The sequence below is a fragment of the Notothenia rossii genome, assembly GCF_949606895.1.
Source record: "Notothenia rossii genome assembly, chromosome: 11".
Classification (NCBI taxonomy): Eukaryota; Metazoa; Chordata; class Actinopteri; order Perciformes; family Nototheniidae; genus Notothenia; species Notothenia rossii.
Window position 1 is genome coordinate 55,939,928 of NC_136910.1, and position 27,279 is coordinate 55,967,206.

General features: G+C 42.4%; 1 protein-coding gene across 1 annotated transcript in view; it reads left to right on the plus strand.

Moving 5' to 3' along the window:
* The window catches only part of LOC307023465 (LIM homeobox transcription factor 1-beta-like), a 44,892-nt gene extending 18,406 nt beyond the window's left edge, over window positions 1-26,486 (plus strand). Inside the window, exons 3-8 of the mRNA XM_079656757.1 lie at window positions 12,461-12,687; window positions 14,093-14,262; window positions 18,116-18,193; window positions 22,568-22,634; window positions 25,124-25,273; window positions 25,649-26,486. Of these exons, the coding sequence (XP_079512883.1) occupies window positions 12,461-12,687; window positions 14,093-14,262; window positions 18,116-18,193; window positions 22,568-22,634; window positions 25,124-25,273; window positions 25,649-25,863 (907 nt within the window). The 3' untranslated portion in view covers window positions 25,864-26,486. The remainder of the gene's footprint in view (window positions 1-12,460; window positions 12,688-14,092; window positions 14,263-18,115; window positions 18,194-22,567; window positions 22,635-25,123; window positions 25,274-25,648) is intronic.
* Window positions 26,487-27,279: the final 793 nt, after the last annotated feature.

Sequence of the window (27,279 nt, forward strand, 5' to 3'; positions counted from 1 at the left end):
TTCAGGCAACTCTAAATGGCTTTATCCATTAAATACTTGTCAGGTTTCACGTGGACAGGATGTCGGAGAAAAGAGAAGGGCTTCCTCCTCTTATCGTGTGTGAAAAGCAACGTGAAGGTTGATGAGTTTATCGGTGAGGAGCACAGGTTAGCATCCTGAAGGAAGCGTGTAGTGACTTTTAAACCTAGTCTATACTTAAACCACTGAGGGATGGGAACGGGAGAACTTGTTCGGACGCGTGTTCCAGACTAAACAATGTCCATATGAGTCGTATCTTTGAATCTATCATTTATTTTGTGTTCAATATATTCACCATGATGAGTTTATCCACATTGCTTCTTCTGTTTCCATTCAGACGAACAATATATGCCTGCCAGTCATGATGAATACAAGCAGGTTAACACAGCTCATCTCGAGACGGTCAAAAAGGTTTTGCTTCCCGTCCCACTCACCTGAATCTGATCAACCGGGGGTTACCAGCACTCACAAGTGAACGCTCCATCCTGTGTACAATGACAGAACTACATTAATTCAACATTTCCTTAGTGGAGGTACTGTCACACAATGTGTATAAGGATGCACAAACATGAGATCAGTGGAAAACTGAGTGTCATCTGTGTTCTACATCTCCTCCTTCTGTAGGCATTTATCCTGCAGTACCACTGAGGATGAGGAACATGCATATATACTTTGTGCAGATAAAATAAAAACAAACAAAATATATTATGGCTCCAACACAGCGTACTGAAGGCAGTGTACTGGAGGTAGAGTACTGAAGGCAGCGTATAGAAGGCAGCGTACTGAAGGCAGCGTACTGGAGGCAGCGTACTGAAGGTAGCGTACTGAAGGCAGCGTACTGAAGGCAGCGTACAGAAGGCAGCGTACTGGAGGCAGCGTACTGGAGGCAGCGTACTGGAGGCAGCGTACTGGAGGCAGCGTATTGGAGGCAGCGTACTGGAGGCAGCGTACTGGAGGCAGCGTACTGAAGGCAGCGTACAGAAGGCAGCGTACTGAAGGCAGCGTACTGGAGGCAGCGTACTGAAGGCAGCGTATTGGAGGCAGCGTACTGAAGGCAGCATATTGAAGGCAGTGTACTGGAGGCAGCGTATTGAAGGCAGCGTACTGGAGGCAGCGTACTGGAGGCAGCGTACAGAAGGCAGCGTACTGGAGGCAGCGTACTGGAGGCAGCGTACTGGAGGCAGCGTATAGAAGGCAGCGTATTGAAGGCAGCGTACTGAAGGCAGCGTACAGAAGGCAGCGTACAGAAGGCAGCGTACTGGAGGCAGCGTATAGAAGGCAGCGTATTGAAGGCAGCGTACTGAAGGCAGCGTACAGAAGGCAGCGTACAGAAGGCAGCGTACTGGAGGCAGCGTACTGGAGGCAGCGTACAGAAGGCAGCGCACTGAAGGCAGCGCACTGAAGGCAGCGCACTGGAGGCAGCGTACTGGAGGCAGCGTACAGAAGGCAGCGTACTGGAGGCAGCGTACTGAAGGCAGCGTACTGAAGGCAGCGTATAGAAGGCAGCGTACTGGAGGCAGCGTACTGAAGGCAGCGTACTGGAGGCAGCGTATAGAAGGCAGCGTACTGGAGGCAGCGTATAGAAGGCAGCGTACTGGAGGCAGCGTACTGAAGGCAGCGTACTGGAGGCAGCGTATAGAAGGCAGCGTACTGGAGGCAGCGTATAGAAGGCAGCGTATTGAAGGCAGCGTACTGAAGGCAGCGTACAGAAGGCAGCGTACAGAAGGCAGCGTACTGAAGGCAGCATACAGAAGGCAGCGTACTGAAGGCAGCGTACTGGAGGCAGCGTATAGAAGGCAGCGTACAGAAAGCAGCGTACTGAAGGCAGCGTACTGAAGGCAGCGTACTGAAGGCAGCGTATTGAAGGCAGCGTATAGAAGGCAGCGTACAGAAAGCAGCGTACTGAAGGCAGCGTACTGAAGGCAGCGTATTGAAGGCAGCGTACTGAAGGCAGCGTATAGAAGGCAGCGTACTGAAGGCAGCGTACTGAAGGCAGCGTACAGAAAGCAGCGTACTGAAGGCAGCGTACTGAAGGCAGCGTATTGAAGGCAGCGTACTGAAGGCAGCGTATTGAAGGCAGCGTATAGAAGGCAGCGTATAGAAGGCAGCGTATTGAAAGCAGCGTATTGAATGCATTGTGTGGGGACAGCAGTGTGTCAGGAAACAATGATCTGTGACAGCCAGCTGCAGTACCCTGAGGCTGTCCCCACATTAGGAACGGTAAATAGACGACAATTACATAGCTCTTTTCCAGTCCTCGCAACCAATCAAAGTCAGCTTTCAGTCATTCATACAAGATGCCACCTGCTCATCAACATTAACACACACTCACGCACCTTTGACATGATGACTGGACGGGTCAGGGATTGAACCATCAACTCTGATTCGCTGAGCCACACAGGAAGCATCATAACTGAAAGCAGTGGATTAAAATAAGGTATCAAAACAAAACCTAATAATAGTTTCACCCGGAGGAACGTAAATATGTGTGTGTGTGTGTGTGTGTGTGTGTGTGTGTGTGTGTGTGTGTGTGTGTGTGTGTGTGTGTGTGTGTGTGTGTGTGTGTGTGTGTGTCCTCATTCACTCATCAGCAGTGACGAGGCTCATTAAATAATTTCTTCTGTACAATGCTAACAAAAGCACAAAAGCAGAAACAACAAAAGCAAGTCTTCGGTTTCTTTTTCACACACACACACACACACACACACGCACACACACACACACACACACACACACACACACACACACACACACATATACATCACTTCAGGGGACATTACATTGACTTACATGCATTTCCTGGAGACTTATCCTAACCTTAACCAACACATGCCTAACCCTAACCAAGTCTTCACCCTAAAATGAATGATTCCAAAATGACCTCCATTTTGTCCCCATAAGGGAGGCCAGTCCCAACGTGACTGTGTAAACAGATTTAGGTCCCCACAAGTATAGTAATGCTAGGCCACACACACACACACACACACACACACACACACACACACACACTATGTATAAGTACACTCAGATGTGACTCACACTAAAAGTCAAAAAGGGTTATGAGCACTGAGGAATGTCTCTATCGTGCAGTCTATTGTCTTCAGAACTAAACTCACAGACTATTGTCTCACTTTCCTTTCTGCTGGTTTCTCTGCTTCTCCAGCTCTATAATGGACAGACAGTTATGCTAACAATGTTCCCTAGCATTCAGTCATTAAGAGATTATAATTAAACAAAACACCTCAGGTCACTGCGACGAGAGGCCATGCAGTTCTTCAGAAAGCGGCTCTCGTTTATTTCACATCTGTCTCTCGAGAAACCCTCCAACCTCACAAAAGTGCAATGTTCTTTAGCGTTGTGCGTTGTTGTTTAAAATGTGATAGCACTGCGTGTGAGTGTTGTCTTTAGAGCTTGATCCAGGTGACCCAAGCGAACATATTGATGCTTTTTTATGAGAACAGTTAAGATTTTAGAAATATGTTTGTCTACAGCCTTTCCCTGATTAGAATAAGACTGAATATCGTTGTCCTTGCTGAGCACACTGACTGAAAGCAGGGCAACCAGCTGATTGAAAACGGTCCTTTCTTTGACTTACTGCATATCAGTGTCATGTCAATTTGCATCTTTCCCTGTCACCAGAGTGACCTGAGGATCTCCTGAGGACCTCTTGGCCGTTCACTGTGTCTTCCTCCGTCTCTGTGTGGGAGTTGGCATCAGATTTAGTTCTGCTTTGTTGCCAAGAGAAGACAATTCCAGCTTCAGCTCCCTCGCTGTTCTCTTCAACAGCATCCAGCCCTTCTGTAATGGTGGAAAGACAATCAAATCCACCTCATGGAGCATGCCCATCTCTCAGAATACACACATGCTCTGTATACACACACACATATTATACGCATGGGAATGTAAAACACACACACAATCCTGAGGAGAAGAGAGTGAGGGTTAACCTCTGGGTGTCCACCGCCACTCCATCACAGCCAAAATGTAATAACACATAACCTGCCAACAGCTCTCATGGCAACCAGCCCTCTCCCACAATGCATTTCTCCCACCGTCCCTGAGCACTAATGTACAGACTCTCCTTTGTCCCCATCAGTCCAGAATTAGCCTCTACAGTTGAGTTTAATGTCGTGTTACTGGTCTGATGGATTAGAGGATCACCTCACAGGGTTATATAGTGTGTTCTAATCTTTAGCTATGGATTTGTGTCTTAATGAAAGTCATGAATCTTCCTAACATGTCGCAATCAAAGCGTTTTGTGCATGTTTTCAAGTCTTGTTGTATGAGGTAGTCCTTAGTCAGTGTCTTAGCCACAGGTAGGTGGGGTCAACAAATTGGCTATATGACAGCAGTACACTTTAATTAAATGTATTATGTCCACACATTTCACATCCCTTATTTAGGTTAGGAAAGCAATACTATTAAGTTGAACGTATTTAAATGTAAGATTATTGCTTTCAACTAACCTCAAATCTGTTGACTTAATGTATTTAATTAAAGTCTATGCTTCAGTTTTTTCCAGTGTATAGTTTACATTTGTAAAGGGGCCCTATTGTGCTTTTTAGGGTTACTATACTGTAGTGTGTTATACCCTGCAGTAAACAAAGTGATTCAAACTAGCTGCACCTTTACCAGCTTTGAGAACACTTTCATGATCAATCATTATAAAACATATCATATATATTATTCTGAAATGGACCAATCTGCACAATGACTACTTTTACTGTCGCTACTTTCACTATATTTTGATGAGAATACTTTTCTACTTTCACTTGAGGAACATTTTGAATGCAGGACTTTTACTGAAACAGAGTATTCCTACACTCTGGTACTTCTACTTTTACTCAAGTACAAGATCTGAGTACTTCTACTTTTACTCAAGTACACGATCTGGCTACTTCTACTTTTACTCAAGTACAAGATCTGAGTACTTCTACTCTTACTCGAGTACAGGATCTGAGTACTTCTACTTTTACTCAAGTACACGATCTGAGTACTTCTACTTTTACTCAAGTACAAGATCTGAGTACTTCTACTTTTACTCAAGTACAAGATCTGAGTACTTCTACTTTTACTCAAGTACACGATCTGAGTACTTCTACTTTTACTCAAGTACAAGATCTGAGTACTTCTACTTTTACTCAAGTACAAGATCTGAGTACTTCTACTTTTACTCGAGTACACAATCTGAGTACTTCTACTTTTACTCAAGTACAAGATCCGAATACTTCTACTTTTACTCGAGTACACAATCTGAGTACTTCTACTTTTACTCAAGTACAAGATCCGAGTACTTCTACTTTTACTCGAGTACAGGATCTGAGTACTTCTCCCTCTGCCTGAGTGTGTAGTGAACCTCCAGAGGGTGAATGAAAGACTGCGTCTCATTGATTTCTGAGACCATTCCCCCGCTAACAAACATGTTGATGTGAGTCTCCAGAGAACCCCGAGGCCTTGCTCTGACTTCTTGAGCTTTGGCTGTGCAAACATCACATCCCCACTCTTTGAATCCTGCTTTTATTTCCCCCTGCCTCATTCACAATCATCTTTTGATACCGCCTACTAATTAAAACTCCAACAAGCTGCCATCCGAAGCCTCCCGCCACCCACCAGCCTCCTCCTTTAGGTCACCCCGCTCCCTGAGGAGGGGGAGCAAACAAGGGAACAGTGAAGGAACACACACAGTCTGTTTTTACGGCTTCATCCTTTCTCCACTCCTCTTATCCTCTGTAATCCTGCACCTCTTTATGCGTGTTAAGCCTCTGGAGCAGAGTGAAATCATAGGGCACAGGGCCAGGGGGTCAAGGAGGCTCCTCCAAACAGGGGGCCTCCTCTATAGCACTGGTGGTCCAGGTCCTCGTGAAATGAAGTGCGAAGGACTCTCTAAGCATCGTCTGCTGGAACAAACCTTCACTCACATTGATGGCTGCACAACTCTACACTGAAAACACTCAAATGTGGACTTTAAGTGTCAAGATGCTCCTTTGTAAACGCACTTAAAGTCTACTGGCATGCAGGACGGAAACAAAGGACCTCCACTCCTTTATGCTTGGAGAGAACCTTTGTATGTCCCTCTTCCTTCAGGTCTGCCTCAGGGCCAGGTGTCCTTGAGTCTTCACCTCTTACACCTGCCTTCTGGTGCCCAATACAGTTCACTTCTTCTGACCCAAATATGTATAATTTATATGTTTAATTAATTTCTTATTTTAAAGTTACAAAAGTGAAGTATCAGCCGTATCTCGCGTTACCTCCCCACATACATGAAGTCTTAACAATCCAGAATCAGAAAGTAGAATTTGTGCAATCATACAAATATCTCGGGACAGTTATTGACTCAAAATGGAGCTCTGATCCAAACTGTGAAGCTGTGTGCAAAAGGGGGCACCAGCGTTTGTACTGTCTTAGGAAATTGTCCTATTTTAACATTGACAAAACCAGGATGATTATGTTTCATCGTGCTTTTATCGAGTCAATTCTGTCTTTTTCACTAATGTCATGGTTTGGTGACCTGACAGAAACTCTCTGAGTCAGATCGTAAAGTGGTCCAGCAGACTGATTGGTGAGCCACAGCTAAACCTGGAGACCCTGTACCTCACGCAGTTACAGCAGTTATCCAGCTCCATATTAGACGATGACTCCCCACCCTCTGCACTCAGAATTCAAGCTTCTTCCTTCGGGCCGGAGGTTACTCGTCCCAAGGAGTAGAACGAAGCGGTATAAAAACAGTTTTATCCCAGCAGCATTGCACAAATTAACACATCATAGGTAGTGCTGTGTACCTGGACTCACATTCAGGTTCAGGTCCGGACTCAAGTCCAGAGGTTCAGGTTCAGGTCCGGACTGATAAGTCCGGACTTGTATCAAGTTGTGTGAGTAACTAAAGTGAACTTATTGTGAGCTAATTATCAATTGAAAATAAACTCATAATCAACTCAAATTCAAACTTGTCAGGTTTATTGTGCCCCCTTCCAACTTGTGTCTACACCATGTCTTTACTAGAACTCTACATGTGTTACTAACTACACAACACAACTACATACATAGTGATGTACATACAAGACTCAATATGCAAGAGTACAAGTCTATGTGTTCTTGTTCAAGAACAACAGCATATTGACATTGTCTGGGTGAAGTGTTGCTCTTTCGGCAGACACTATATCACCATACATACAAAGGAGTTAGCTTAGCTACACTACCAAATATGGCAACCAGCATCCCACGCTGTCAGTGTCCACTATGTCTAAGCCAGCTTCCCTTGACGTCACACAGATCTCGCGAGCAGTTGCGATATTTTGCGAGACTTCGTGAGCTCAGTAATGGCCGCCATATCAGAAGCCAAAACAATGTTTTTCGTCTTTTCTCAGCGCAAATTTCTCGATCTATGAAAGGTTTTAGATGGTTTAGAACACAAAGGAGAATATACGTAAGTACCGGTTCCTGACGTTCCGGTTTTAACCGGAATTGAACCGAAACTTTTTACAAGTCCAGTACCGGTTCGGCGTACCGGTACGCAGCACTAATCATAGGAGCGTCACACAGATGCCTATTTTTATTTATTTATTTAATTGTGAATTTTGAATGTCCATGTTTGTACTAGTGTTTTCCTTCTTAAAATGTTTTTCAAATATTTTGAGATTTGGTTGAGCAGGGTATACTTGTACTTTTACTTGTCCTTTATTAGAGATGTGTCTGTTGTTTGTGTTTGTTTTTAGTGTCAGGATGGAACCCTTGTCTTTTTCTCTGCAAACAGAATCTACCTACGGGTACAAATAAATAACCTGAACCTGAACCTACCTAATGCAACTCCACACTACGTCTTACGGTGCTGTGTACCGGAGGGGGGAGAGAGAGGAGCGAACGGGGGAGAGAGATGTAATACGGTTTCCTGATAAACGTTTAGTTTGATAGGCTTCAGCTGTGGAGAGTATGCGCTGAAGGGAGGTGGATGCACAACGCACCCAGGAACGAACGCTAGCTCCGGTCCTTTTCCCGTGACGGAAACTGTGGACTCGATGTCCTGACAGGCTGGAGTTTGTGCAACCTGCACAAACTCCAGCTCACCATGATTATAAATGGTGAAATGCAATGTAAAATTAACAAAAAAATAGCAGCTCACTAAATCACAACCGCTCAAACCAACTACAAACTACTACCGCGGATTGGGCAGAGAACGGGTCAGAGAAAGTTGCTCCCCCATGTAACGTAATATGACGCGTTTGACGTTAAAAGAAAGCAGGTTTTCGTAGCAGAGCTCAAAACGGCTCCTTTCCCTCTGAATTCCTGCCCTTATGTCTCGTAAAACATATCAAATCCTGCATTAACTTTTTTAATTGTAATTTTCAGGCAAGGTTAAGCGTAAATGTAGTAAAAAAAAAAACCTGCAAGTTGCTCTTTAACTGTATATAATTGTATTTTTATCTTTGATTTGATCTTGAATTATATTCATCTCTAATCTGTGTTGTCCTGTTTTTCAATCTCACCCTGTTGCTGTTAAACTACTGAATTTCCCCACAGGGATTAATAATATCTCATCTCATCTTATCTTATCTGTCAGGACCTCGACACAAACGGATGAACCCAAATGCACGACCCAGAGACAAAGTCTTGAATATATAAAAAAAGTGTATTTATTTTCACAGGTCAGGTAATCCCTCTCAGCAGAGTAGGTGGTGGAAATAACAAAAGGCGCTCACAAGGAGGAAAAAACTAGCATAACAAAAAGTGCACTTAATAAAAACTTAAGCCAACAAAATAAACAAAATAACAAAACCTGACAAGAGAGAAAAGTGATCCTTTCAGAGCTGAGGCTTGGCACGACCACTCGGGGAAACAAACAAGACGAACTGACACAGGACAGGGGAGAGACAGGACTATTTAAACATGAGGTGAGTGGGAACAGGTGGAAACAATCAGGGCGGGGCAGGCACTGATGATGGCGGGAAAACACACAGGGGGAGGAAGAAACAGGGCCTGAAATGAAAGACAAGAGGTAAATAAAAAATAAAACAGGAAATGACAGACAAAATGCATACAGACACAACAGTATCTCATCTTTCTTGTGAACCTGTTTTCTTCACATTATGTGTCCAATCCTTCTCCACCACCTTCTCATAACAATGGGGTCCACGCTTTCTTGATTGGACCAAGTGAGTGGTCGTTGGTAGGCCAAAAGAAACTCAGAGTTATGGACAGGTCAATCTCATTTTCATTCGTTGCCTGGTGTTCATGCTGTGCTGCGGCGACTTCAACACATTGTTTAGTATTCTGAAGGTGTTTCTTTGCAAATACACTTCACAGATACTGTCCTATCTCTAAAGCACTTTAAATGTATCCAAAGCACATGTGTTTACAATCTGGAGTCGCTAACCTTTCTTAAAGGGGACCTATCATGCAAAATGCACTTTGTGATGTCTTTTATACATACCCAAATCTTTCAAAAACGGGTGTACAACGAGCGGATACAGATTCCATCCGAGCTGACGTCAGCCCGGAATAATTGGTGGCGGACCCACAGAGAGTTGCTATCAACAATGCCTGACGTGTTTTGGACGTAATCTCGTCTTTGTTTACATTAGCAAGCCTCGCTAACACTCAGAGCTAACCTGTACTGGAGAGCACATGTGTTTTAAAATGTTTAATTGAAATAATCCTTGATGTGGTTTAGAACAGGATGGCGTTTTATCACAGCAGAATTTAACTTGATCTCCGGTAGAATTTTGATCAGGCATTAGCTCCGCCTCCTCTTCTTTCTTTATTCAAGCTAAGGACCCAAGATCTGCGTTTCTCTAACAGGGCTTCAAAAGAGGGGTCTCAGCAGTATGAGGCATGGCTACAATGGGTGATCTGTTTGGTATTTCGAAAAAAAAACTTCACAGACATGTTTTGTATAGGTATGGCCCGACAATATATCATTCAAATATAGCATGATAGGTCCTCTTTAAACTATAAGCAGAGGAAAGAAATTGAGAGCTTTCAGAAGAACAGCTGATGGATGCTTCATTTCTGATCACGTTGGTCATCTTCTTAAGGGATTATTATCCGCATGAGCGTTGTTTGACTTCCCCATCGCTCACATTTAACTTGGTTTTTGGCGGATTGACGCCTAGGAGGACTGAGGCTAGGTTTTCAGGAAGAAAGCCAAACTCTTCCACTGGGAAAAGCTGTCAAAATGGGACAAGGTGCAACAGAACCAAAGTGTAAGATGCCGTTAGCTTAGTCTGACACTAATGACAGCAGCGGCATTGACCAGTTCTTAGCACTAACATGGTGCAAGCAGATGCTCAAATGTCATCAACAGCAACTATACAGTACAACAAGGTCTCTGTCTGCAATGCTGGCCTATAGTGTTATTGTGTAAATGAAAAAGAGGGAGTTGCAGCAAGGAGAAAAAGCTGAATGGAGGAGGGTCGTCCCATTCAGTGTTTGGACAGCTGCACCCCCCCTCCTCCTCCTCCTCCTCCTCCTCCTCTGTAGGCTACCTGCCTTAAAGCTACCTCCTTCCTCCCTCCATCCTTTAGCTTTTCCCAGATTCAACCCTCAGTGTGACCGCGCTGCTTACTGAATAATGAGAGCATAAAACAGCAGTGGTGACGGTTTGTTCTCTGCCAAGACTTCAACCTGTGGAGCCAGTGAGATTTTAATAAGCTCTTATAGCCATGCGCTCCTAATTGTGCTTTAATGCAGCAGATTTTTATGACCAAGCTGAGACTCATTTGATGGCTTCTTTGGTAAATGGGGAAATAAGTAAGGCATCTTGAATATGGTGGAAGTGGAACAGATATTAGTTTGGTAATATTCCCTCGTCTCACAGCATCCGCCTGCTTTTTAAAGAGTACACGTTGCCTCTTTATGAAGCGGTTTGGAGCGGTCTATCTTTGAGGCACATGACAACGCTTACAAGGTCTTTCACACACTGCTCAAAAAGGGTACAAATTAGCCTCCTTTCCCCTGGCATCTTGTCTTCTTTTGTGGTTGAGATGTATTTACACAAACTCATGCATACAATGTCTGTCAGAGGACATCCTGCAAGTCCTAAACAGCACTGTAAGTGTTTCATTTCTTTTTCCACTGGTATCTCAGGGTAATCATTCCTGGATGTTAAATTATACCTCCAGTATTGAAGTTCGAAGGCGCGTTAATGGAAAAAGACTATGGCAATCACACAGCAGTAACCTCAGCCTATTATGAATGAAGAATGTGTGTAATTAATGCAGGCTTGGGGTAAAGCCTTAATAAAACCATCCATCAGCCTGTCTGTCCCACTATAACCAGTCTCATTAGGGATTATTATCACACACCTTTCTGTAGGTAACATTCCTCAGTGAATGCAGAATCTACCCCAGAAAATGCAATATGAGCACGTTAGCATTTAGCATGTTACGTAGACCAAACTTGCATTTGTTATTGCTGTTTGATTAAGGTCCCTGTAAGTCTGCAAAGACGGTTGTAAGTGACTCACTCGATCACGTTCAGTTGAAATGATATGATGTTGTTCTTAAACACTTTTCCCCACACATCTCTTGTTGCTGCGATGTGCAAAACAAACATTATCTGCAGTTCTTCATGTCTCTTCTACATCAACATGTGTCCCCTCTTCTTCAAGTCTCTTCTACATCAACATGTGTCCCCTCTTCTTCATGTCTCTTCTACATCAACATGTGTCCCCTCTTCTTCATGTCTCTTCTACATCAACATGTGTCCCCTCTTCTTCATGTCTCTTCTACATCAACATGTGTCCCCTCTTCTCCATGTCTCTTCTACATCAACATGTGTCCTCTCTTCTTCATGTCTCTTCTACATCAACATGTGTCCCCTCTTCATGTCTCTTCTACATCAACATGTGTCCCCTCTTCTTCATGTCTCTTCTACATCAACATGTGTCCCCTCTTCTTCATGTCTCTTCTACATCAACATGTGTCCCCTCTGTGGAAAGAGACTCTGAAAGTTTCAGGAACAAAGATTCTCTCTCTTTTTGATCCATTTCTATAAAAACCTGTCTGAAAATGAGCTGATCAGATTTAGGCCACTTTATGATGTCATAACGATGTTTTCTCTTGTGTAACCATTAGCCAATCAGCAACCAAGGTAACCCCCCCCCCCCCCCTTATCACCTGAATCTCCTCCTCGAGCACCATTGAGTTCTTTGTAACCAAATGTCTCTCAGAGCTGCGTGGGGAGGGGCTCCTTATTTTCATCTAAAGTAACAGACAGAGAATCAGCACTTTGGAAACAGGGCTGAAACAGAGGGGATTATGGGTAATGCTGCAATGACCTGTTTGGTGTTTGGAGACCGATTATATATTGATGAAAAACTGTATAATCGGGGACCTTTAAAAACTTAATTCAACGATTGCTGTAACACTGTAAATGTCCCCGCTGTGGGACATATAAAGGACTTCTGATTCTGACTGCTCCCCCTCCTCTCTCCCCTGTGTGTCCTCAGGTTGTTTTCCAGTAAGTGCAGCGGTTGTCTGGAGAGTATTTCTCCCACAGCGTTCGTGATGCGAGCTCTGGACAGCGTTTTCCACCTCAGCTGCTTCTGCTGCTGCGTCTGTGAACGTCAGCTGAGCAAAGGAGACGAGTTTGTCCTGAGAGACAATCAGCTGCTGTGCAAAGACGACTACGAGAGAGAGCGTCTCATTACAGTCAGTCCACACACCTCGGACTCAGGTAACATATGGGCAGAGGTGGGAAGTAGAGGAGTACAAATACTTTGTTACTGAACTTAAGTACATTTTTCAGGTTTTAGTACTTTACTCCACTACTTATTTTTCTGACGACTTTTTACTTTGACTTCTTAAATTTTGAACTCAAATACCTGTTCTTTCTACTTCTTACATGTTGAACTCAAATACCTGTTCTTTCTACTTCTTACATGTTGAACTCAAATACCTGTTCTTTCTACTTCTTACATGTTGAACTCAAATACCTGTACTTTCTACTTCTTACATGTTGAACTCAAATACCTGTACTTTCTACTTCTTACATGTTGAACTCAAATACCTGTTCTTTCTACTTCTTACATGTTGAACTCAAATACCTGTACTTTCTACTTCTTACATGTTGAACTCAAATACCTGTTCTTTCTACTTCTTACATGTTGAACTCAAATACCTGTACTTTCTACTTCTTACATGTTGAACACAAATACCTGTACTTTCTACTTCTTACATGTTGAACTCAAATACCGGTACTTTCTACTTCTTACATGTTGAACTCAAATACCTGTACTTTCTACTTCTTACATGTTGAACTCAAATACCTGTACTTTCTACTTCTTACATGTTGAACACAAATACCTGTACTTTCTACTTCTCACATTTTCCAAACAGGCTGGTTCCTTTAGTCTGAATGTGTGTTTGGTGGCGTGATCATTATTATTTAGAGTCATTGCGTGCCTATTGATTTGAACACGATCCGTGTATCCATCATTTCCTGGTCTTCTCTAAAGAAGAGGGACCAATGGAAACGTTGTCATGTTGCCGTTGGTCAGCATGGAAACATTCATTAGCTAACAATGACATTATTGTTCTATTAATATAAAGGGAGGTCAGGTACTCTTTAAAACAGCTGCTAGTTATGGGTACTTTTTACTGAAGTACATTTCAAAGCCTCTTTACTTTGACTTGAGTAAAGAAGTTTAGTCATTACTTCTACTTTCACCAGAGTATTTTTAAACACGAGTATCTGTACTTCTACTTGAGGAAAGGATGTGTGTACTCTTGCCCTCACTGCATATGGGGAAACATCGTAGGCGTTTACAAACCAATGCAACACCAACATCATATGAATTACTTCGACACAATCTGCAGAAACCAGATGTGATTGTGTATTTTCTTGCCTTTCTTTTGTATTTGTTTACATTTATATTACATTTAATATGTAATATTCCATGCCTCACATACTTATGTATAATAATAACTTGCTTTACATTTTGTTACCGTACATTTGTAACTCAACATGTATATTTTCTACTTTCTTGTTTATTTTTCATCTTTTAATTTGTATTGTCCAATGCCTTGTCTTTTTATGCACAGTGATCAATAAAGTACTTATTATCTTATCTTTGTGACAGATAAGAGTGAGGATGAGGATCTGAATGTACCCTCAGAGTGTCGTTCAGCAGGGAAACGCAGAGATGACAAAGACCCTCGTCGGCCCAAACGTCCGCGCACCGTCCTCAACACCGTGCAGAGGAGAGCCTTTAAAGCCTCCTTTGATGTGTCCTCCAAACCCTGCAGGAAGGTGAGCACACAGAGTACAGTGAGATATTTTACTGAGGTTTAGAACAGCATTCTTAAGCTTTAAACTAGGTGTTTTTTCATACATTAAATACACCTATAAAGGAAAGGAGTGTCATTATGTAATCTTGACAAATCATTACTGTGGCGGGCATAACAAGCCGTACTACAACCCATCATATCTGGGTAATTTCTGACAAAACAAATGCTATTTTAATGAATGAATATTACTTATTCCCCTTAATCAGTAACTTTTCTAAATTCAAGCAGAAAAAAAAGGGACCCTTTTATGGTTTTTTGGGGGCGATTTCCCATTCCTGTAGTGTGTTATATTGGTTTTAGTGCATGTAAATGGTCTGTAAAGGCTAAAATCCCTTTTCTCTCCCACACACTCCTGCCAGAAATGCTTCCATTGGACTTGGTTTACTTCAGTAAGATAATGACATCACTATATAGCAAACGCGGCGCCTCTATACGCTCATGTTCCAACACATTGTACGTGATAGGCTAAGGGGCGGGACAGCTCAAAGTTGTTGACCAATCACAACAGAGCCGGCCAGCTAACCAATCAGAGCAGACTGGGTTCTGGTTTCAGACAGAGGGTGAAAAGAGGTGCTGCAGCACAGACAGTATGAGGACAATAAAGAGCTTTTTGAACATTAAAGCATGGAGACATGTAGAGACACTACATACTGATATACACCTGAACATCAGCAGGAGAGGACTCTTTAAAGTAGAGACACTACATACTGATATACACCTGAACATCAGCAGGAGAGGACTCTTTAAAGTAGAGACACTACATACTGATATACACCTGAACATCAGCAGGAGAGGACTCTTTAAAGTAGAGACACTACATACTGATATACACCTGAACATCAGCAGGAGAGGACTCTTTAAAGTAGAGACACTACATACTGATATACGCCTGAACATCAGCAGGAGAGGACTCTTTAAAGTAGAGACACTACATACTGATATACACCTGAACATCAGCAGGAGAGGACTCTTTAAAGTAGAGACACTACGTACTGATATACACCTGAACATCAGCAGGAGAAGACTCTTTAAAGTAGAGACACTACATACTGATATACACCTGAACATCAGCAGGAGAGGACTCTTTAAAGTAGAGACACTACATACTGATATACACCTGAACATCAGCAGGAGAGGACTCTTTAAAGTAGAGACACTACATACTGATATACACCTGAACATCAGCAGGAGAGGACTCTTTAAAGTAGAGACACTACATACTGATATACACCTGAACATCAGCAGGAGAGGACTCTTTAAAGTAGAGACACTACATACTGATATACACCTGAACATCAGCAGGAGAGGACTCTTTAAAGTAGAGACACTACATACTGATATACACCTGAACATCAGCAGGAGAGGACTCTTTAAAGTAGAGACACTACATACTGATATACACCTGAACATCAGCAGGAGAGGACTCTTTAAAGTAGAGACACTACATACTGATATACGCCTGAACATCAGCAGGAGAGGACTCTTTAAAGTAGAGACACTACATACTGATATACACCTGAACATCAGCAGGAGAGGACTCTTTAAAGTAGAGACACTACGTACTGATATACACCTGAACATCAGCAGGAGAAGACTCTTTAAAGTAGAGACACTACATACTGATATACACCTGAACATCAGCAGGAGAGGACTCTTTAAAGTAGAGACACTACATACTGATATACACCTGAACATCAGCAGGCGAGGATTCTTTCAAGTAGAGACACTACATACTGATACACACCTGAACATCAGCAGGAGAGGACTCTTTAAAGTAGAGACACTACATACTGATATACACCTGAACATCAGCAGGAGAGGACCCTTTAAAGTAGAGACACTACATACTGACATACACCTGAACATCAGCAGGAGAGGACTCTTTAAAGTAGAGACACTACGTACTGATATACACCTGAACATCAGCAGGAGAGGACTCTTTAAAGTAGAGACACTACATACTGATATACACCTGAACATCAGCAGGAGAGGACTCTTTAAAGTAGAGACACTACATACTGATATACACCTGAACATCAGCAGGAGAGGACTCTTTAAAGTAGAGACACTACATACTGATATACACCTGAACATCAGCAGGAGAGGACTCTTTAAAGTAGAGACACTACGTACTGATATACACCTGAACATCAGCAGGAGAAGACTCTTTAAAGTAGAGACACTACATACTGATATACACCTGAACATCAGCAGGAGAGGACTCTTTAAAGTAGAGACACTACATACTGATATACACCTGAACATCAGCAGGAGAGGACTCTTTAAAGTAGAGACACTACATACTGATATACACCTGAACATCAGCAGGAGAGGACTCTTTAAAGTAGAGACACTACATACTTATATACACCTGAACATCAGCAGGAGAGGACTCTTTAAAGTAGAGACACTACATACTGATGTACACCTGAACATCAGCAGGAGAGGACTCTTTAAAGTAGAGACACTACATACTGATATACACCTGAACATCAGCAGGAGAGGACTCTTTAAAGTAGAGACACTACGTACTGATATACACCTGAACATCAGCAGGAGAGGACTCTTTAAAGTAGAGACACTACATACTGATATACACCTGAACATCAGCAGGAGAGGACTCTTTAAAGTAGAGACACTACATACTGATACACACCTGAACATCAGCAGGAGAGGACTCTTTAAAGTAGAGACACTACGTACTGATATACACCTGAACATCAGCAGGAGAGGACTCTTTAAAGTAGAGACACTACATACTGATATACACCTGAACATCAGCAGGAGAGGACCCTTTAAAGTAGAGACACTATATACTGATATACACCTGAACATCAGCAGGAGAGGACTCTTTAAAGTAGAGACACTATATACTGATGAACACCTGAACATCAGCAGGAGAGGACTCTTTAAAGTAGAGACACTACATACTGATATACACCTGAACATCAGCAGGAGAGGACTCTTTAAAGTAGAGACACTACATACTGATATACACATGAACATCAGCAGGAGAGGACTCTTTAAAGTAGAGACACTACATACTGATATACACCTGAACATCAGCAGGAGAGAACTCTTTAAAGTAGAGACACTACATACTGATATACACCTGAACATCAGCAGGAGAGGACTCTTTAAAGTAGAGACACTACATACTGATATACACCTGAACATCAGCAGGAGAGGACTCTTTAAAGTAGAGACACTACATACTGATATACACTTGAACATCAGCAGGAGAGGACTCTTTAAAGTAGAGACACTATATACTGATGAACACCTGAACATCAGCAGGAGAGGACTCTTTAAAGTAGAGACACTACATACTGATATACACCTGAACATCAGCAGGAGAGGACTCTTTAAAGTAGAGACACTACATACTGATATACACATGAACATCAGCAGGAGAGGACTCTTTAAAGTAGAGACACTACATACTGATATACACCTGAACATCAGCAGGAGAGAACTCTTTAAAGTAGAGACACTACATACTGATATACACCTGAACATCAGCAGGAGAGGACTCTTTAAAGTAGAGACACTACATACTGATATACACCTGAACATCAGCAGGAGAGGACTCTTTAAAGTAGAGACACTACATACTGATATACACTTGAACATCAGCAGGAGAGGACTCTTTAAAGTAGAGACACTACATACTGATATATACCTGAAAGTGGGCATAATATGTCCTCTTTCTATCAAATGAAGGCCTTTCAGACATTTAGGACATATGCAGTACACTAGAAATGCTGTCAGTGTGAATACGAAGCTGATGAGTGTGTCTGTGCTTGGTCTTTCAGGTGAGAGAGACCCTGGCTGCAGAGACAGGACTCACTGTCCGCGTGGTCCAGGTCTGGTTCCAGAACCAGAGAGCAAAGGTCAGTAACAACAAGACGTCGACTCTCACATTGTGATCCGAGCAAACATGTCCTGGTCTCCCACATCGTTTCCCTGAGAACCATCAACATGGCCTCCTTAATACCGGACACTTTCACACAGCTGGGAGAAGTGATGTCATAATTCAGATCACATGTGAAAATGGAGTGTCACTCTCCTTTCTTTGGCCAAAAGTGCTTAATTGTCTAAACCACTTCTACGTCAGTTAAGCTTCAGTGGATCAAACTTGCATAATCTGCTATTTGCTCGGCTTGGTGGCATTTGGGAGAATAAGCTCGTCTAAGTGTGAATATCCATTAGGCTTTTCACTGCAGACCATTAGCAATCTATAAGCATTACATGGCTTGTTTACTCAAGTCAAAATATATCCATTATACCCAAAACCATAGCTGAAATGTTCGATACAGATGGTTTGTGTTGTAATGATCATTGCTTTACAATTATTCTAATTTTTTAACACAAAAAGTCAACCACCCAGAGCCAGGGGAATTTATTTTAAGCAAGGAAAGAAACAGCACAACATATAAGCAGATAAAAAGTTAAACTTCCTATTCCAGTGTCTCTTCTGTCAGCTGAAAATATACATTGCCCCATTTCTGCTTACTTGCAATAAGAAATGATACAGCTGCTTGAAACTCTGAACCCTTGGACAATTTGATATGTTCTTATGATTCACAGTTACCATGTGCAGACTTAAACCAACGTATATCTTCTTCCTCTGTGCCACAGAGCTCCATTGATAAAAACTGCACTCAGCAAAATACTCAGAAAATACTGAAATCGGATATTTGTGTCTTGTGTGCACACAAACTGAAAGATTGACAATAAAGTTGACTTTGACTAATAACTTAAGAAGTAACAATGCAGTGAGATTCTTCAGTTCTTGTTTTTAGGCGATGTATCTTAAGTATCTCGTTAAGACTCTTGGAAACATCTTATTTTTCATTCAGATTAAATGTTTTTTTTTCATTTTCATCTAAAAATCACCAAATAACATTTCTGGTTTATTTTGTTACTACATTTGCTGATTCTGGTAAAAATGTAGTTCAAAATAAGTTTCCCCAGCTAATTAGAAAATCTGAATTATCTAAATATCCCATCTTAGTTCAATAAATCTTACCAAGTGTCATGGCTGGAGAGTAGAGTACGTAGGCCCCAAATGCAGAACACCTCGGGTGTTTCTCAATGTCGAGTACACTTGCTTGGTAGCACATGTCTTCCGAGTCACTTGCTTCAGAAGTGAGGCAAGAATACGAAGTTCCTGGCATTCGTAAAAACGAAGAGTAGAACAGGCGAGCAAGTGTGCAGGTGTGCGTCATATGCCTTACATTTTCCTCCACAGATTTGGGGAAATTGGTCCGTGCGCAAAGCATTGTGGGGATTTTAAGACCACGGAGGATACATATGTGCATCCTCGAAATTTCTCGCTACGAAGTATGCCGGGCTCGGTAGAATTCCAAGTATAGAGAGGCGAAATCCCGCCCATCTACTTCCGACCCATTGGACCTTATTTCGGAAAAATTATGTATTGAAGTCAATGGAGAGAGAAAACGTATCTTTCGATCCCGTTTGAATTGTGCCCACGAATTACACATATGTGTTGTCAATCTTAAAAAATCATTTCCATGTCAAAAAAGTCACAGTTTGTCGTAAAACTGTTGAAATATAATACTATGAAAAATACGCAACTAGAAAGACCACAAATCCCAGAGTCCCGGTCCCGCATGCTGCCTCTAATGAACCGACTAACTCCCCTTGTGTGTATGTACAGCTCTCAACGTGCCCAGATTTGGAGTGATTTTCACCTCTTTTAATACTTAAGAGACTTCGCCTCTCTATGCTGGACATTGGAACAGTCCTTCGGCAGCACTCGATGACGTAGTATGCTTGAAATAGTGGCTCTGGAGCAGCTTTTTACTCGACATTGAGAAACACCCACAGACTCACACCATGTTAGTCTTGACTTTGGACATGGGATTTGTTTACAATAATCGTAAAGCAGCTGAGCAGACCCTCAGCTCTAATGTCTTTCTCCGATTTGAGCACCTTACATGGTCCTTTACGAGGATAGTGTCAGATATCAGTGAGGACATCATGTCAACAGATAGATTTAAGTTCCTCAACAGTTACTTTCGAAAAATGTATTGACGTAAATAGCAAGTAACATAGACAGTAGCCCTAAGGCTGGAGCCACACGAGGACGATAACACAAACGGACCGAAATCGATATCAAAAAAGTCTTCCGTCCACACGCAATAGGCAAACGCTGTAGTACATATCCCGGGCCTGTAAGTGGCGCTGTACTCCTGCCACAAAAGCAGCGAAGAAGACTTCCCGCGCATGGTTGCCATGGTTGCCCTTCTGTTTATTCTCCGCTCTGGCTCTTTTTCTCCCTCCCCGAGGCAAGCGTTTGCTCCTGCTGTAAATCTCTCCGGTAGTCCACCAGCAGATGACAAACACCCACCTCTCCCCCTCTTCCAAGGGACGAGGGCACCGTGCGGCAGAGATTCAGTTAGATTTTTTTTCACCGGTCAACATGTCCGTTAATGGTTAAATCTTCCGGACAAAATTAGAAAAGTGCCGGTCAAAGGTCTTCTTTGTTATTTATTGAGCTTTAAAACAAATTGATAAAAAACTCTATATAATAATATAAGAATAAAAACGGAGCCTCTCTTTTCCTCCCCCTCTACTGAGAGCCCAGCAGCTGATCTCTGAGCAGCAGAGGTGGGGAGAGGCGGGGCTATTGCTTCAACGTTATCAGGAAATTATCGTATAGGCGTAAACACGGAGCCGTTTGTGCCCCCCCCCCCCCCCCCCCCCCCCCCCCCAGAGCGTTTCGTTTGCAGATCTATCCACCTAGGGACCTGTTATCGTTATCGTTTTCTGCGTTTCCATGTCGGCCTCGTGTGGCCGAACCGTCTATAATATGATAGAGAACTGTAGTGGATATGACCGTTTTCGTCCTCGTGTGGCTAGGGCCTAAGAGTAGAGAGTTGGCCCAGTTTGAGAAACGGCGAACAGTATACATTGGGGTTCCCAACATTTATTGTGCCAAGGACCGGCAGATACATTTAAAAAAATGTGCGGACAGGTTGTACATTTTAACTGATTTGAATATTTACTCACCAGCAGGTGGCAACAGAGGCTAATTGTATTTAACAGCCTGAACAAATAATAGAACAATATGCATCCAAAACATATTAAATCACAGTTTAAAACCAGGATACAATTAAAAACAATTAGGACCACTGTACACATATTGATATAACTGAAATTTCAGTGAGACCCCTGGACTTGTTTGCCAGCCATAATAACGTCATACCGGGGCGTTCGTTTAAGATTAAACTAATTTATTTTGGGAACACCCACATACCTATGGAGTTGGCCAGATGTGTGTAAATTACTGGTCATGGTAATTTGAAAACAAATGCCGTTGTTGGACACACACAAACACACCGAACATACACACACACACAGCGGAGCTGAGCAGAGCACATACACACACACACATCATGCGCCTTTGTGACCGGACATTTCCTTCATACAACGAGTAATAGGGGGAATAATCGGGCCGTTCGATGTGTGTGTGTGTAGAGGTGTGTGTGGTTGAAACGTAGCAGCCTGCAGTGGGGAACACAGTGAAGGCGGTGTGTACGCGCTGGTGCTGCACTTCTCAGAGGCTGCCTTCTGATGCTGCAGCCATTTCATGAAGTGACGGAGGCTTTACAAATAAAAAAATAGCTCTACACCCCTGGCCGCAATGTCCTTGAAATGAAGTCCGAGTTCAAAATATATCTCAAATCATGTATGCACTGCCATTCCCCCACAAACATAACAGTCTGCAATTAAACGGTTGTCTCCTGTGTGCTCCACTTCCTATTGGCGCACCACCTGTAACTTTATCTGCGCACGAGAGGCTGAGACCTTATGCTAACCAATTTTGATTTATTTTGTATGTTTTGGATGAAATAATATGACTGGTATAAAATTAAAAAAATATATATATTTTTTTTAATATATTTATAATTTTGCAAATATTACGATAAACTCACAGCTATTAACCGGGGGTTGGGGACCCCTGCATTAAATGATATATCATGTATTCGGTAATGATCTCAGGTGCATATTTGGCTTCAACGTGAATTTTGTCACTTGACGATATTTCCATACTTCATAACCATTATATTCCAAACAGTCAGCGAATTGGGATCAATGTTTTTCAAACCTAAGACTTTTGTTCAGAATAAGACTTTTTGAATATGTTATTTAGAGGTTGGTGAATAATAAGTTCCTCCACATGTGTTCAGTCAGTTTCTCCTTAATGCAAGCTTTGTTCTGTGTTTACGTATTCACAGATGAAGAAGTTAGCTCGCAGACAACAGCAGCAAAACGAGCAACACAACAGCCAGAGGGTAGGCCAAGGTGAGGAACTATCGTGTGTGTGTGTGTGTGTGTGTGTGTGTGTGTGTGTGTGTGTGTGTGTGTGTGTGTGTGTGTGTGTGTGTGTGTGTGTGTGTGTGAGCTGCTTCTCTGACGTTATTAAAGTAAAAAGCACTCGTGATGTCTCTCTGCAACATGTAATCTTTCCATTATAATTGTGATGATAGCGATTAGTGAGAACTCTGTAATTAATAAATTATTTGGAGAAACAGCTTGAAATATTAAATGTATTATGGGAGCAATAAACAGAGTAGAGTCGCTCAGTTTATCAAGCTTCACGATGAGTCCCATGCTATAAAGAGTTCTGAAGACATGAGTCCTTCTGCAGCTCAGACCCTCATGGCTGGAGGCTTATTGCCACTGTGGTCTCTCAGCTATATGAGCTGCACACAGTTTAGATAAGTGTCCCAGTGTTTTGGCAGGCGCTGCCTCTATCTGTTCAGGGACTTCCAGCATGTCAATATTGGCAGAGCAGCGGGCTTTATTACAGTGGAAGCTGCTGTTGTTAAACAAATGAGCTGAGCAAACCAGCACATGGGGGTTGTTTGAGATTGATGTTAGCTTGAGAGGAAGCCTCCTGGATGACATCTTCAAAATCACCAAGGCCAGTCATTCAGTTTAGACAATGCATTTACAGTATATGCTTCCATAAGAAAACCCGTTTGTTGTACAGCTTATACACACAGTATGAACATAAATGCATGGTTTTAGTTTTCTGTGTTCAGAACTATAGTTAAGTTGCGTCGCTAATACTTTTGTACTTTTTCTTCAGTAACATTTTGATTGCAGGATTTTTACTTGTAACAGAATATTCCTACACTCTGGTACTTCTCCTTTTAATCAATTGCAAGATCTAAGTACTTCTACTTTAACTCAAGTACAAGATCTGAGTACTTCTACTTTTACTCAAGTACAAGATATGAGTACTTCTACTTTTACTCAAGTACAAGATCTGAGTACTTCTACTTTAAAGTGGACCTATCATGCTATATTTGAATAATATAGTGTAGGGCCATACCTATATAAGATATATTTATACTTTTTATTTTTCAAAATACCAAACAGATCATGCATTTTAGCCATTCCTCATTTCGCTCAATGTAACACTGTCTTTGCGTGGGCTGATTTTGTGAGAACAGCACCATCTACAGGCCTGGCATATGTACTACAGCGTCTCCAGCACTTTCCAACGGCAATGTCCGTGGCTGTCTCCTCCTGATTGGTGGAGTTGGCCCAATAGCCGTAGCGCCACTTCTGTGATGTCAGAGAAGTGTTCAAATCTGGATCAGTCTGTATCAGATCCGTTGCAGCCCCTTTTTAAGAGATTTGGGTATGGAGGAAAATAGAGAGGATTGTGTTTTCTGACACTTGGTGAGTTCCCTGGAACACCGGGGACACATATTCATGTAGAAAAGACGTACAAAAGTGCATTTTGCATGATAGGTCACCTTTAACTCAAACACACGATCTGAGTACTTATACTTTGACTCAATTACAAGATCTGAGTACTTCTACTTTGACTCAATTACAAGATCTGAGTACTTCTACTTTGACTCAAGTACAAGATCTGAGTACTTCTACTTTGACTCAAGTACAAGATCTGAGTACTTCTACTTTAACTCAAGAACACGATCTGAGCACTTCTTCCACCTGAGGAAAATCCAACTGGTCGGATGTTTGTACCTGCAAGAAGTTTAAAGCATACTTTAATTTCATGCTCACAGTGACAATGCTAAAACTCAGATGTTTACCATGCTCAGCATAACCAAATGTGCATTAAGTACACATACTCAAGTACAATATCTGAGTACTTCTCCCACCTCTGCTCACAAGTATAGGAAGACGAGGTTTTTGTTTGTGTGTTTGTTTGTTTTAATGATTATGTGAAGCACTTTGAATTGCCTCCGTGTCTTAAAATGTGCTATACAAATAAACTAACCTTGATGTGTTCATGTCCATGTGCACTGGAAAAAATGCTGCTCCAAAAACAAGTTGAATCACTTGAAATAAGTAAAAACATCTGCCAATAGAACAAGTGGAAATTAGCTTGGTAAGATTTCTTGAAATAAGAAGGGATATTTAGATAAATCAGATCCTTTAATTAGCAGGTAGAACTCATTTTGAACTATATTTCACCAGAATCAGGAAATGTTGTTTTACAATATAAGCCGCGAATGCTCAAAAGTGTTCTGTGTTCTGATGTTAGTTGGTGATTTTCCAATAAATATGTGAGAAAAAAACAAGTTTCATCCGAGATACAACTCAAAATAAGATTTTTGGACTTAACAACATGATGTTTTGTCTAAAAACAAGACCCTATATCTTATTGCATTGTTACTTCTGAAGTTATTATGTCTTATAGCAAGTGTGAAGACATATTCTGACTAGATATTAAACAAATATACTTGGCAAGAGTTTTTGTAGTGTGACCCCTGCGTCTGAGAGTTATAACCCTGCTCCCTGTGTTACAGATGGGATGTCGATGGAGGGTCTGCTCAGCTCGTACTCAGGTCATCTTCCTCTCACCCAGCAGCTGGGGATGGATCCCAGCAGATACTCTGAACCCTTCCAGCAGGGCCTCACGCCGCCTCAGATGCCTGGTGACCACATGAACCCCTACGGTAATGACTGCGCATGAGTGTGTGTCGTTTTATTTTTACATGTGCTATGAATTCTCTTTCCTTCGTCTATGCAGCACTAAGCACCTCGGACAATGATTTGTGCCTGTAGCCATCAGGCTGCACAATCAAGGGATAATCATGTCATCCATTCAAAGTGACCCATACTGTATAAAATCTGCACTGTTTGTACAAATGACTCTGACCTTTACTTGCATCTGCACATGTCACATACATGTAAATATACTGTATAGCTGTGTTAACTTCTGTCTGCTCGTTACAGATGCCCTCAGTAATGGAGTAAACCCTAACCTAAGTGTATTAAATACATTCATATCCATCTCTTTGACTTCTCTTTGTCTCCTCTTCTCTTCCCAGGCACTGACTCCATCTTCCATGACTTTGACAGTGACACTTCTCTCACGAGTCTAAGCGACTGTTTCATGGCCGCTCCAGATGTCGGCTCCTTGCAGAGTCGGGCGGGAAACCCCATCGACCGCCTGTACTCCATGCAGAACTCCTACTTTGCCTCATGTGGCCCCAACATCACCGCTGGTACCACCCAACCCACAACGACACATCCCAGGTCATGAAGAGTGAGCATATAATGGTGCAAGGTGCAAGGAAATATGACTACAGGCCAGAATCCACCAAATACACCTGAAGGACCTCCACCAGCAAAAGGGAAAAGGAGAAATTTGACTTGCAACAAGCCCCTAGGAAGAGAGTTAAATGTTGTAGTGGCTGATTGGTGGTACTACAACTTCCATGTCAATCCGTGACGTCAATAGGCGCTTTCACACCGGAGTACTTTTACCCGTACTTTTCCCGTTTAGTTCCGTTAGTGCCTGGAATTTTGCGTTCACACCAAAAAGAGAACTTAGTTCATGAGAACTTTTACCCCCATTTTTAGTGCCTGCTAGAGAGGTGGTACTTTCCTGGGGAGAAAAAAGTACCAATTTCGATTGGCTGGGCGAATTGCAAACCACGCCCCGTAAAACTCTGAAAAGTTTTGCGAAGCTACCATTGTATTTGCTTGCATTAGCATTATTAGCATTAGCTCCGCGCACCAACGCAGAGAGACTAACTTATGGTGACACAAAAAAAAACATGGGAGCGGTGGAGATGAGGAGGTGTCGGCGTTCTGGCGATTTACTCGGAAGGCTTCAGTAGAAGCTGCTGGGAGTCCCAGCAGCTTCTACTGAAGCCAGTCCCCAACTCCGGGGACTTCCGGCTGGGACTTCGGGTGGCAGTATACGCCGTGAAGTTGTTTGCGGCCTGCCACTAAACCCAAAGCAGAAGAAGAGGCAGTGACGTCGGCGGCTTCATTTGCGTAATCTTCCCTCAGGGACTTATTCCGGTGTGAACGCTATCGGCTCTTTAGTTCCATGGGGGTACTAAGTGCTGGGAACTAAGTGCTGGGAACTAAGTACGGCAAAGTACTTGGTGTGAAAGCGGCTTTTGGATCCATTGACTTATATTGGGAAAGAGACGTCTGTAAACCAGCATTTTATTTGTTTCTTAGCTAAATCAATTACCCAGTATGAACACTTCAATTAAGCAATCATACACGAGAGGCCGTAATTCTGCTTGAGTTAATCTCCGTCAGAAAGTAGTTCCTAGAAAGTAGTTCCCATGGTAACGATAGCCGATCAAACACTCCTGCTACCCCGCTTACAGTTATTGATATAATTATACTAAATAATATATTATTAACCAATTTATTGAAAACAATTTATTGAAAACAATTCTTGAATTAGGCTATTTAAATATCTGAGTAATCACTGTGTGGGATTAGCGGAACAAATCAAATCAGGCTGTCCATGGTGCTGAAACATTTTGGGTTCAGAATGAAGGTGGATGTTCATGCTGCCATTAAAAGTGCAATTCTTGAAGCAGCTCTCCATGAACTCCATGCCAGACTTTTTTTGCAGGTGGTGCTGTGGTGTTCACGGGTAGGACTACGTTATAGGGAGAGCTTTCCTCCAGTGGCCGTTTTCCGTGTTCCG